At 43.2% G+C, this 12,216-nt stretch overlaps 1 protein-coding gene across 1 annotated transcript in view; it reads right to left on the bottom strand.

Annotated features, from left to right (window-relative positions):
* The window catches only part of LOC127019781 (sodium/hydrogen exchanger 2-like), a 29,624-nt gene that overhangs the window by 15,157 nt on the left and 2,251 nt on the right, over positions 1-12,216 (bottom strand). Inside the window, 3 exon segments of the mRNA XM_050902010.1 lie at positions 2,431-2,627; positions 6,543-6,760; positions 11,610-11,860. Of these exon segments, the coding sequence (XP_050757967.1) occupies positions 2,431-2,627; positions 6,543-6,760; positions 11,610-11,860 (666 nt within the window).

The raw sequence follows: 12,216 nt of genomic DNA, 5'->3' as shown, positions 1-12,216 counted from the left end.
GCATGAGCGGACGTGCCTAGTGACCGTATCTTTTCAATTTCTGACCCACATTTGCATCTTAAAACTTGTCAACCTCCACCTAAGTACACTCCCCCCACCCCTGGCCCCTGCTCTCTCCTTTCAGACTGAAAACTGCACCCGGTCCAGCTGCCCTGCGGGTCTCAGCTCTGAGCCCATCCCCACGTCACACTTGCTGACCATTTTTTCAGCTCGTGATGAAGATTGGGTGGACGTGGGGAAGCAGAGAGTCAACCCCAACCCTCCGCATCGCCCTAGTGCCCAACACCCACGCCTGAGGGGTTCAGGGAGGCCAAGTGGAAGGACTTTGCTCTTGCAGGGTGATGCTCAGCCATGGGGCCGCTTGGCAGCTGTCACCGTGAGCCACCATCTCCCATAGCCCCAGCAGCTGCTCGGCTCCTTCCATCCGAGGGCAGGAGGTGGGCAGCCCTGGGTCAGCAGCTCTGCATGGACCTCATGCCCTTGAGCAGGAGCTCTCAGGGAGCTTTTCCACACGGCGTCTTTCCCAGACCCCCATCCCACTTGCTTCAGCCCTATGGAGACCCACTCTTAACTTTTTGGGATAGAGCACACCAGGTAGACATCAGCCTTGCTCGCTTCGGGACCAGATGACCCCAAATTTTGCACCACATCCCCCTTCAAATCCGACAGCGTTTGCCGGGTGAATCAAGAGGTGTATTTCAGAGAGACCCCGAAAGGAGCCTCGCCCTTACAGCCTTGCTGCTGGACAGAGAAGAGCAAGGGGACACATCCAAACTCTTCGTCCCACCGAAGGCTGCAAGACTGCTTGTACCACTAGATGTCACAGCAATGCCGAGAGCTGCTGCCTGCCCGCTCCTCCCGAGCTGGGCTTCCCTGCGCCCTGAAGCATGGCAACTCCTTACAACCTCGGCCTGTGCCTAAGGGAGAGAAAAACCTTTCTCCATCATACGCCTGGAGGGGTGCTAACTAAGAATCCGTGAAAAATAAAAGCGTATTAGTAAGGAGAGCAATACCAGCACCAAGTTCTGCCCCGGCTGCAAGCTGACCAGCCTGGGTCCTTGCCTGCTATGCGACTGCGGGCAGGGGTCAGATGTGGCACCTCCCATATGCTCCCCAAGAGCAGCCCAAGCTGCAGACGCTCCTGCAGCCTTTCTATAGGATTGGGCTTTGCAAAAAACACCCACTGCAGAAATCAGTCTTTAAAAAGGAAAAAAAAAAAAAAAAAAAAAAAAAAAGAAAAAGTACATTCGTGCTTTAAACAATAAACCCAGTATCTCAGAGCAACCAGTGCTGTGAGGGTTCACCTCCCTCTCCTACCCTGGCAGCGGGGGGTTAACAGGTCCACAGCCACCCCTTGACGTGGGCAGGTTGCACTCACTTGCAGAAGCTTTCCCACTGGGTAGGAAACAACCCAAGAATCACTAGGGCAGAAAGAGACAGCAGGTAGCAACAGGGCTTAGGGATCAGTTATAAAAGAAAAATTAGAGGCAAATAAATCAAATGTGCTATGACTTTTTTTATTTGCTTCTGATTTTCCTTGCTTTTATAACAAGTAACACACCCAAATTTTTTTTCCAGTGGAAGAGTTCAAGCAATCCCCTTCCTGCTGCGTCATCATAAAACAACTGCAGCTGCTTTGCTGCATGAATGTGAAAACATCTCAGGCATATATACAAAATATTTTGATAAACAACTAATGACTGTTGTTGCTTCAGCTGTTGGATGCCCCAATAAAATGGAACTCATTCTCAGAAAATGTTAAGAAGTCGCCCCTTCAAAATTAGGTCCCTTTAAATTGTCCCACTTGTGAACTACCAAAACTGAGACAACCGAACCATAAACCTCTTTTAAAATTCTTGCTGCCCATGTTCAGAGGGTTTGGACTATCTCCAGTATCTTCCATCTTTGCACATTTGGGATCAGGAAAACTGACCTTCATTACTGCATGGCTCAGGTAGCATTTCACTTCATGACAAGGCCCGCAATAACAAGTGGTTCTTACCTTGCTCAAACAGCAAACTAGTTGTAGAGGTTGATTTGTGTTGGCTTTGCTCTCACATAAAACACATAAAAGCACTACTTCAGAGAGGAAACCTAGGCCAGCATCATTCTTCACAATTTTCACTACTGCTACCCCAATATGGATGGACCGGATCAAAGATGGGACAAGTTATCATAGAAAATGCTACAGCACACGTTGTAAGTCAACAACTGCTAGTTGACCTCACACACGTGTGACACATTCTCACACCTTCTACCTCTTTCACTGATAATTTTAAATTTTTATATGCCTAACCACTTGATGGAGGGAAAGTTTTAATGACTGGTAAATCCTTGTATCCATCTAATGGTTTAGTACTGGTTATTTGTCTGGAAAAAAAAATCATGCTCATTCTTTACATCTGCTGGTGACACCGAGATTGTTTTTACCTGTATGAACACAGTGAAGAGGATGACAACAGTTGTGGCTGCAATGAAGAGCTTCTTTCTGTGAAAGTCAGGAAGCAAGAAAACCAAAGAGAAACAAATGGCTCCTCGGAGACCCCCGTACGCTATAATGAATTGGTCTTTGCTGGTGATGGTGTTCACATGAAATCTGTTCACAAAGAAAGTCAGTACAAGAACCCCTGAAAAGCAGGAAAGAAGACGGGAGCACATCAAACAAAAAGAGCAATTAGGCAAAACTCGTAATCTTGTGATATATTTTACAGTAAAACACCACTGAACTGGTAAACACCAATCGCGAGGAACTGGCCAGGGCCCAAGGTGCAATATTCCCAATATGCAACTGGAGAAGGGCTTTTCTTCCCGCCTGGTCCAACAGGTTTGCATTTGATTTGTCCAGATAAAAATTAATCCCCAACACGTTTCTGATTTGGGGGATTACAAACACCATTGACAGGCCACAGTTCTGGGGGTTTGTACGACTATAACATTTTAGGTAGCTCATCTTGTAGCAAATTCTCTTGTTTTTTAACTCAGCCTTGTGCTTATCACAGTCCGGCTGGGAAACCAGAGTTCCCTTCAGAAGGACTCTGAACTCTGCAGGGGAGTTTTAGTGTCATCCCGCTCCCACGGCTGCGGATCCCCAGACCACACCATTTCCCGGGTGGCTCAGTGTTAAGCGCCAGCTAAATACCGAACAAACAATAACTATCGGCACCATAGGATGTATTAGCACATTTATTTTGATGGTAGTTAATTAAAGTTTTTAGGGCAATTCTATGGTCATGTGCCAGCTGAAATTTTACATCAACTGGTACAAAGAATATAGAGCCAGATTCTGAGAATTGAAATATTAATTGATTTATTGTAATTGGTGATAACAAATGATTGAATTGCTTGGATTATAGATGCTCTCAAGGCAAACCATCAGCAGTAATTTAGCCACAAGTTACCCTCCAACTTCCAAAAGTTTCCAAGCAGTAGCCAAGGCACTCTAAATGTTTGATGTATATTCTGCCGGCATTAATACTGTTTCTTCACAAATCTTTCACTCAAAGATTTATACTGTATGAATTTAAGACTACATAAGGTGACACAGCAATTGATGCAATTTATAGTCATTTGCAAATACATAAACAGACGCAGAAAGGTACAAAAAGTCGGGCCTTAAATCAGTAAGCCGTGATCTTAATACCAATGGATATGATAAACATCTTATTTCCCGAAGGTTAATGGCCATTTTGAGAACTGGTGACACAGGCTGTCATTGACTTTTGCTAGAAATAGCTGGATCCACATCATTATTGCTTTTCTGAAGGGTGTTTGTAAAAGAATTAAACTTCAAAAATAGTGCACTTGTAATGTACGTATCAAACATCTTCCCACACACGTACAACTAAAAATGTCTGAACTTTGGTGGCACATCAGACCGGTTTGAAGAAAACAAAATGCTGGGGATGTTCAGGAATAGGGAACTCAATTAAGTGAGCCTTGCAATACCTTCCCCGCTCCCAGAGCACCGTGGAGCTGGTGCCCAGACCAGTAGGTGTGAAGTACTTTGGTTTCACAGTTCTTTGTAACTTAAAAAATAAAATAAATAAAATAAAATAACATAAAAGCATACCTCAGATCACATCTTCAGCTACTGTAAGCTCAGGTGGTGCCGATGATTTAAAGGAACAAAATTTACTTGAGCTGATATCCTGGCCTCTGTCTTAATTTAACCCTTTCTCATAAATTATTATTAGCATTCCCTAAACTAATTCAAGGCCAGTTTGCTCCAAGAGATGACATACAATTAATGATTTTGAGTGGAATATATTTTCTTCTGGAGATATACCTTGAGAAAGAGCAGAAGGAAATCTCCCCAGTGCTCGGACAACAGTAGAATACTAGTGTTGTCATGCAATTAATGCATTTTGCTTTTCAGACGACCTCTCACATCAAAGTAATTCCAGTCCCCAAGCTTCAGCAGAATCATTTCTCATTTAAGAGCACTGGGAGGGTCCAATAAAGGACTAGGGTACAACTTACATACTAACCCCAGCACCGTCAAGCCAAAAGTCCCCAATTCCTGCAAGCAAACTCTGTGGGCACCTCCCATTTCTGGATCAGTGCCTCCAGCACGTCCAGAGCTGCTGGATGGGTCTGAGCAGGTCAGGGTCTAATCTCAACCACCATCTCCATGGCAGGAGTTTTCCAGCCCGGCTTCGTGCAGCACCCTGCCCGGCTCGCATCCTCCCGGCACACCTACGGCTCTCCAGGAAGGTGCTGCAGAAAATCCCTATTCAGGATCAGATATGCAAGATGATTTTCAGCCCTGGTTTGTGTGTTCTTATTTAATTCAAGGGGGATTTGGAATATAAAGACAGTTTTCTTTCCTGGCTGCAGCGCTGAGCCCTTCTCTAATACTGTGCTGCATAATTTGAGAATGCAATCAGAAGAGCTGTGTTTAGAGAGCCGGAGGATTTTCGGTGTGCTTTTGTAATGTTACTATGTTCCTTACGTCTTGCAATGAAGATGTTTTTGAACTAAAAAAAGATAAACTCACTCTGAACTACTTCTCATTTGAGCAAATAATTTAAGAGAAAATCACTTAATCATAATAAAACATTTGAACATATGCACAACTGACTAATAAGCATGTTTCCCAGCGCATTTATAGTGCACAGCTATTAAAACAAATGTTGGCATGTATTAACAGCTAATAAAACCCTTTCTGCTATGTCTTGCTAATCATGGCCTATCCTATTTAAGCAATTTCTTGAAGTGTCTATCAAATTTGAGTTCACTCTGTTTGACTCAGTGGTTTGTAAACATAAATCCTGTTGAACGTTACTTAGCTCTCAAATTCTTTGCCAAAATGCGTGCTCCGTTATATTTGCAGATATAGTTAATATACAAAAACATCCCTAAATGAGAAGGTAGGCACTCTGCACTCGCTTAGGTGACAGTAACTGCACACTGTAAGAGGCAAGGGAGAATCAGCCTCTCTGAACACCAAATCAGCGCAAGATACAACCAGGGACAATGGTAAAACAGTGCATCTATTTTTCTGGTCATTTACAATGCATGAAAATGGGATCCCAGAGTATGCTGGGACCAGGATTCAGTTTTTCATCGTAACTGATCTCAAGAAGATTATCTTCAGCCACAATTATCAGGAGAGTATTTTCATGCATCTTCCTCGTGTTATCCCTAATTCTTGGTCACTTTTTTACTGTGAGGTTGGTCAAACACTGCAATAGTTTTCCCAGGGAGGTTGTAGAGTTTCCGTCCGTGGAGATAATCAAAAGCCGTCTGGACGCAGTCCTGCCTAGCTGACCCTGCTTAAGCAGGAGGTTGGACCAGATGATCTCGAGAGGTCCCTGCCAACCTCAGCAATTCCCTGGTTCTGTGCAATTCTGTCATTCTCAGTCCTTAGCATTCTTAGTCTTGAGTAGGAGCAGAAGCATCCTCACATTTTAGGTCCCAATTCTCATCTACCCAGCAGTAGGCTGGGTAGATGCTCTTCTGTAAAGCAGAGCAGCATCTCCAGGGACAGCTGTCTGAAGGTTCCTCCAGTTTCCCATTTAAGCATGCTGCTGTACACAAACTTGTTATGAATTAAATCCCTTAAATCTCTGCAATTCAGAATATGCAGTCAGAGGCCCCATGGTTTTACACGGTGCTCCAATCCCAACCTAGGTACTTAAAACCTTCTCCCTATTGTGAAGATACCAAGGGACTAAGATGCACTGAAATGGAAGAGGAGATCATGGCAATTAAAAGAGGGACTGAGAAAGAGGTATCGATAAAATAGTTGTCATGAGAACGTCTGTTTAGCACCAGTGCTGCCTATGGTGAGTACACAGACTAGGAAATTGCAGTAAAATGCCAGACTTGCTATTGAGCAAGTGATGGAGGCGGAGGGGAGCATCGACTGGGGTGTCCCACCTCAGCCCTTGCATTCACATCTGGGATAACCACACACACAGAGCGAGCAGGAGGGGATGATGGTGGGGGCAGGAGCATTCTCTCATTTAATGGAATCACATTTTTTCACTCCCATAAATAATAATATATATAAAAAATTAAAAACTATAGTTTCACCGTACCTAGTGCTCTCCAAACGAGACAGAAAATGACAGTGAAGCAAATGTATGGCCAGTTCCACTCATGATTTTCTCCAATGGTGGAAACTCCAAGAAAGATGAAGATGAGGGTATCGCTAACACTGCTCCACATCTTCATGAAGTATTTGACTGTGGTGTGAGACTTCAGAGAGATGTTGGCCTCCACGTAACGTTTCATGCCCATGGCACAAGCGATGATGCTGAGAAAATGAAAACGAAACATAAATTTTTCTACTTAAGCACACAAAATCGACACATTGTCGTTTATAAAAAAAAATAGGCTTCATCAAGTCTTAGAGGTTTGCAGACATCTCACTGGGTAGTGATTCACTTCCTACATCAGTCCAATAATATCAGGAGGATCACCAGGACAATAAGATACTATATAGGTTGACCAGACTGTCTGAATCTGGTTTTTAACAAATAAACAACTCGCAGTCTATCGATCGCATTTATTATAGCCACGCAGCAATACCTACAATTATGTACACCCCACTCTTCCCATCACAATACACTGTTTTCGGTTCTTTAACTTTGCCAAACTCTGACCATCGGGGCTGAAGAGTTTCATGCTTAGGAGCCCACATTACCTGTTTTGCCCGGATGAGAGAAAGACATTTGAGGGAATGGGAGACTTGTTTCTCAGCACGAGAAATGCGTAAATAGGACTCCTGTGAGTCTGGCTGATATCTGGTCACTACAGCAGGTTCTTGTAGGACTCAGAATCGGTGTAGTTTAAGAGCAGCCCAAATGCTGTATTCCTTCACCCAGGGGATCAAAGCTAATCTAAATTTGGAGAAACTCAAGCACGCGACGCACCTCACGCTCTGTATTTCTAAGCCTGACCGGACTTGCACTGTATATTATTTGGGCACAGCGAGGAAGCCATTGACTCCGTGCAACCAAGAGACAATAAAATGCTCAAACATGCTCATAAGGCCGCACGATGAGCCCAGAAATGCTGTTGCTATAGTCGGAACACCTGACCTCCTCAGGTATTGCATATCCAAGGTCACTTCAGAAGTGTGCAGCACCAACTAAAACTTCTGCCTTGCAATTTTTCATGGATAATTGGTTCTTCAAGTTACAGGGTACATGTGGTTAGCCTAATTCATCAGCTTTTCAAATCAATACATTTTCAGGCCAGCAATCTTAGAAGGTCAAAACAATTGAGCGTTCAAAGAGTCAAAGCTCCATTTTTTACATTTTACATGGACAGAAACATTTTGTTCTAAATATTGTACCAGTAATGGCAAAATGGCTTTATGTTTCCAAGATTTCCATCGGTATTTGGTAAGGCCGTCCACATGGAGTTTTATTGCATTAAAAATTCCTTTCACAGGGGACATCATGGTAACTCTCTTTACATTATCTCACACACAGACAAGCCCACAGAGAAGGAGATCCTGGGCTTGCAGAAGTGCACCCGAGTCTGGCAGACTGACTTGAAACACTAGCTGTGACCAGGACAGGCGAGTGACCTATATAGATGCAAATAGGTGTTAAGATAAGCGGTGGCCTCCGCAGCACATTATCCATAATGTATCCTCTCAGCTAAGAACTATTCAGAAAACAGCCATGCAACTACCGCTTTGCAGTGAAAACATCACATTTAACCCCAGAATTTCACGAAGGAGATTCTTTGCATTATTTGGGCTTTGATGGAAAAAACCCAGGGTTGCCCCTGGCCCCAGCGAACAGGACAGTTTGCAGATGGGCAGAGCTGACACTGCTCTGGTTGTGGTTTTATAACCTGTATGAAACTAAAGACCCCGATTCTCTCCTCCACAGCCATTTATTTATTTCAGGAAGGCACTGTCGGCCACCGCGTTGCTGCTCCTAATCCGCACCGCTGCTAACAACAGCAGAGTAAGGGCCACTTTCCTTCTGGCTCATCAGTGAATCACTAGCGCATCTTTGCTGCCACAACTCGGCATCTATTGTTGGACCAAGACAAAGGAATGGACAACAGCTATATTCATTTCTGCTCTGCTTAAAGCACTAAGGAGATCAGCAACACTATTATGGGAAAATACTTATCAGATATTTGGTTGGAACAACAAATAAGAAATTAGAAGGAAAAAAAAATACTTTTTCAAATGAATATGCACTTCCACCCACTGTGAGTTACCAATTACTGGGCTTTGCATTCAAATTAAAAAAAAAAAAACAACCTAACAAATACACACATTTCTCTCTCTTTCACTGAAAAATAATTGTTATTTGTTTTTCCTCATTGCCATGAAAAAAACCATACTTTTTTTGAAGGAGAAAGAAACATTTGGGTTTGTCTGAAATTAAAACTGGGCTTCAGGGAGAGGACTTGTAGTAAAGGCACAGGATACAAAAGGTCAGACTCAGGAAAGCCACGATAGTCTTGCTGGGGAAAGAGATCCTGTTTTATCCAGCAGCGTGAGACCAAGATTCAAATCCCTTTTTCATCTAATGTTGTTTGAGTTCACATCTTTCATCTCCTAAGAAAATGTACCAATACTGAAAAATATTCTGAAATTGGTCGGTTTTGATTTATCCTTTTTAGACTGACCCACTTCGCATAAAGCACTGAGCCAGAAAGAGTAACAGGGATTGAACCACAGGCTAAAAAGAAAATAATAAATTCTTCTGTTTCTGTATCTGCCTTAATAAATAGGGGGTAAAACAGTTCCAGCTAGGAACTAAGAAATCCAACAAGTATTTATGGGCAAGTGAATTCCAGAGCTGTGGTTTGGGAACGCTTATTGGAGAATGGATATGGGTTCACACCAGACTCTCAGAGAGGAAATAAACTTGACCTGGCCTGTCACAGCTTCCAAGATGGACACTGCCACTAGGGCATGGTGGAGAGGGGGGAAAAAAAAAAAAAAAGAAAAGGAAAAAAAAAAAATCAAACTAAAAAACCTTTGCAGGACTGTTTACCAGATTGGGTTGCATTCACAGAATTTTTTTTTTTTTTGGACTATGTAGAATTGATTTTTTTGGCAATCAAATTATTTTTCAAAGAAACAAACTGCCAAGATCTGCTTCTTATAATACAGTATTCCCTGGTCACAAACGAATGAATTGTTTGAAATCAAGATATATAAAAGCAGCATTTATAATTTGGCAATTATAAGACCAGCAGTGCAGGAATCAGCTGCCTTTGCAATTGTTTTGCTTTAGAAACAATGCATTATTCAAAAGAATAGAAAATGGGTTCCATAATGGGTACAGTAGATTGTGATTGATAGAAGTAGACACCATTAGGATTGAATGTTTTCGGCTCCGTGATGATTATGCAGCATATTTATTTCACTGTTCTGTCTTACGCTCCTATAAATAGGCTTTCTCTTACCTATTCCCAGAGCTAGAATTGTTTTCAGTAATGCTAGAATATTGCTCCTATTAACCATTCAAGGAAACAAAATCTGCAAGATATAGGAATACTTTATATCCAAAGGAATATCATTAGTTTTAAAATAGATCTCCCAGATACTCCTGTGTCTAGCTGGTACCTGACTTAATTTTTTTGTTTTCTTTTTACCTTCATTATTATCAGATTTACAGTTGTTTACACTGTAGCTATCAATGCAGCCTAAGTGCACTTTATAGTCTTTTGGAAAATATTAAATAGCTGGTTGTGATCCTCAGCACCAGCTGACTTTTAGTTTAGGTAGGAGAACCAAATGCAACAGATATCAGCCCACAGAAGCCAGGAGGACTGAATCACTCTGGTTTTCATCTGTCTCTGCTTTCTACGGTGAGCTTTCTTCGACCGTTAGGGTTATTAGATCTATTTTTTTCTTAGCACCTGCTCTGCAAGGGAAATGCACAACGAGGTAAGCATGCAACTCAATTACCTCCCTTAAAACTGAAGGATCTGGCCCAAAATTATTCATTTTATTGAAAGACCTACCCAGTAAAAAGAAAAATAAATCAACTGTATTATCTATAAATTACAATTTGTGAAAGACTGAATTTACAGAAACAAATAGCTTCGCTTCACTGATCCGAAAAGTTGCATGGGAATACAGGAGATGGTATCTGATACGGCGTGGGACTCAGCTGCCGGAGACAGGCGGTCCCTGCCTGCCCCGTGTTGCTACACCCCCGTTGTACAACAGCTTCACAGAGAAAACCTGCCAGGACTCTAAAATGTTTTTTAGATTGAAGAGTGTATAGCACTGACTGAGCTGTAGTAAATGGCAAGAAGTTTGGTTTTAGTACCTTTGAAATCTTGATCTCTGACAACTTTGGCTGAAACCGGGCAGCAGATTTCCAGCGTTACTGGAGATAGAGAGATGATGGATGACACCCCCACTCAGGAGACCAGACAAACCGATGAGCTGTGTCTGAACTTCTGGCGGTAAGTCAGAATCTCCAAAGCAGAGGTTTCCATTAGAGCCCTCCACTCTCAAACAGTACGAATATTTCCAGGCTTCAGCTCTGTAGGGGATACACCACTCCTACCCCATCACTCACGTTGCTCTGTCACCATAAGGTCTGCCTCAGCGCACCTTTGGGGCCACCACCCAAAGCTAGCTGGCAGGTAGGGCGTGCAGATCAGGAGGAGGACGCTAGAACAGACGTGCTGTAAACTGAGACCAAACCTTTCTGAGGATTTGATTAAATACTCCTTGCAGCTCTTCAAGCGTTGGTTTTGACTAGGCCACACACGGAAAATAACAAAATACGCCAAGAAAGCCTCTTCTGGCTCTGCCAAATCTACTAGACATCTCGCTGCTTGAACGTCCAGGGTTTCCAAACGAAAACCCTGGAGCTCAAATAAACATTCCTCAATAACCTACACAAACCGACCAGCCGTCGGAAGCTTGCCCAGCAGCAGTCATCTGGATTGCTTGTGACTTGCAGCTACTACCACTGATGTGTAATTGTGCAACGTGTGAAACGGGGTTACACCTCTCGGCTCTTCCACAGGCTTTTATACTCTCTGTTTGCTGCCATACACAGATTTCCAACTAAGCAAACTTACTTTAAAACTTTTTCTGATACTTTTCAGTAAATATAGCCAGAAAGCTCTCCTGGACAGATGAGACGCTGGGACATACTTACGCCACGATCCCCGAAAGGTGAAACATTTCAGCGGTGAGGTAGGAAAGATAGCTGTACAGGAAGACAAAGAGCGGTTCGATGACGCGGATATCCTTGGTGAATCGCGTGGTAAAGGCGGCAGTCATCCCAAAAGTAAGACCTACTAAAACTCCTCCTAGCCCAACCACAAAGAATTTTCCAACTCCAGCAAAAACGTCCACACTTTTGATGGTTGGCATTTCACAGAAAGATTGAAATAGCTTGTAGAGCACCTGGGTGAAAAAGTGAAAGAGAAAAACTGCCGTTAACAAGATATTCACCAGCCATGGCCATATGTAGCAATGACACTAAAATACGCTGCTGGGATTTCTGCCAGTGCGGGGTCAGCATCCTTCTCTGGAGGTCAGGCTCCTACCAGGGCAGTGCTGTGGCACTCACGTGCATTCCTGTCTCCAGACATACAGTCGAAGAGATGTTCACCTGAAAGCTTCTCAGGACCTCAGGCCAGAGAAGTGGACAAGGAGTCCTCTGCTAGAAGAGGCTGTTGATGCCTTTTCCCTCTGCAGATCTCACGTCCCACCTCTCAGCACCAGCCCATCCTTCCTCTGAACATTAAATACTCAAACTA

Source organism: Gymnogyps californianus, chromosome 9, assembly GCF_018139145.2.
Source record: "Gymnogyps californianus isolate 813 chromosome 9, ASM1813914v2, whole genome shotgun sequence".
In the NCBI taxonomy this organism is placed as follows: Eukaryota; Metazoa; Chordata; class Aves; order Accipitriformes; family Cathartidae; genus Gymnogyps; species Gymnogyps californianus.
This window is presented reverse-complemented; position numbering and strand designations above follow the sequence as displayed.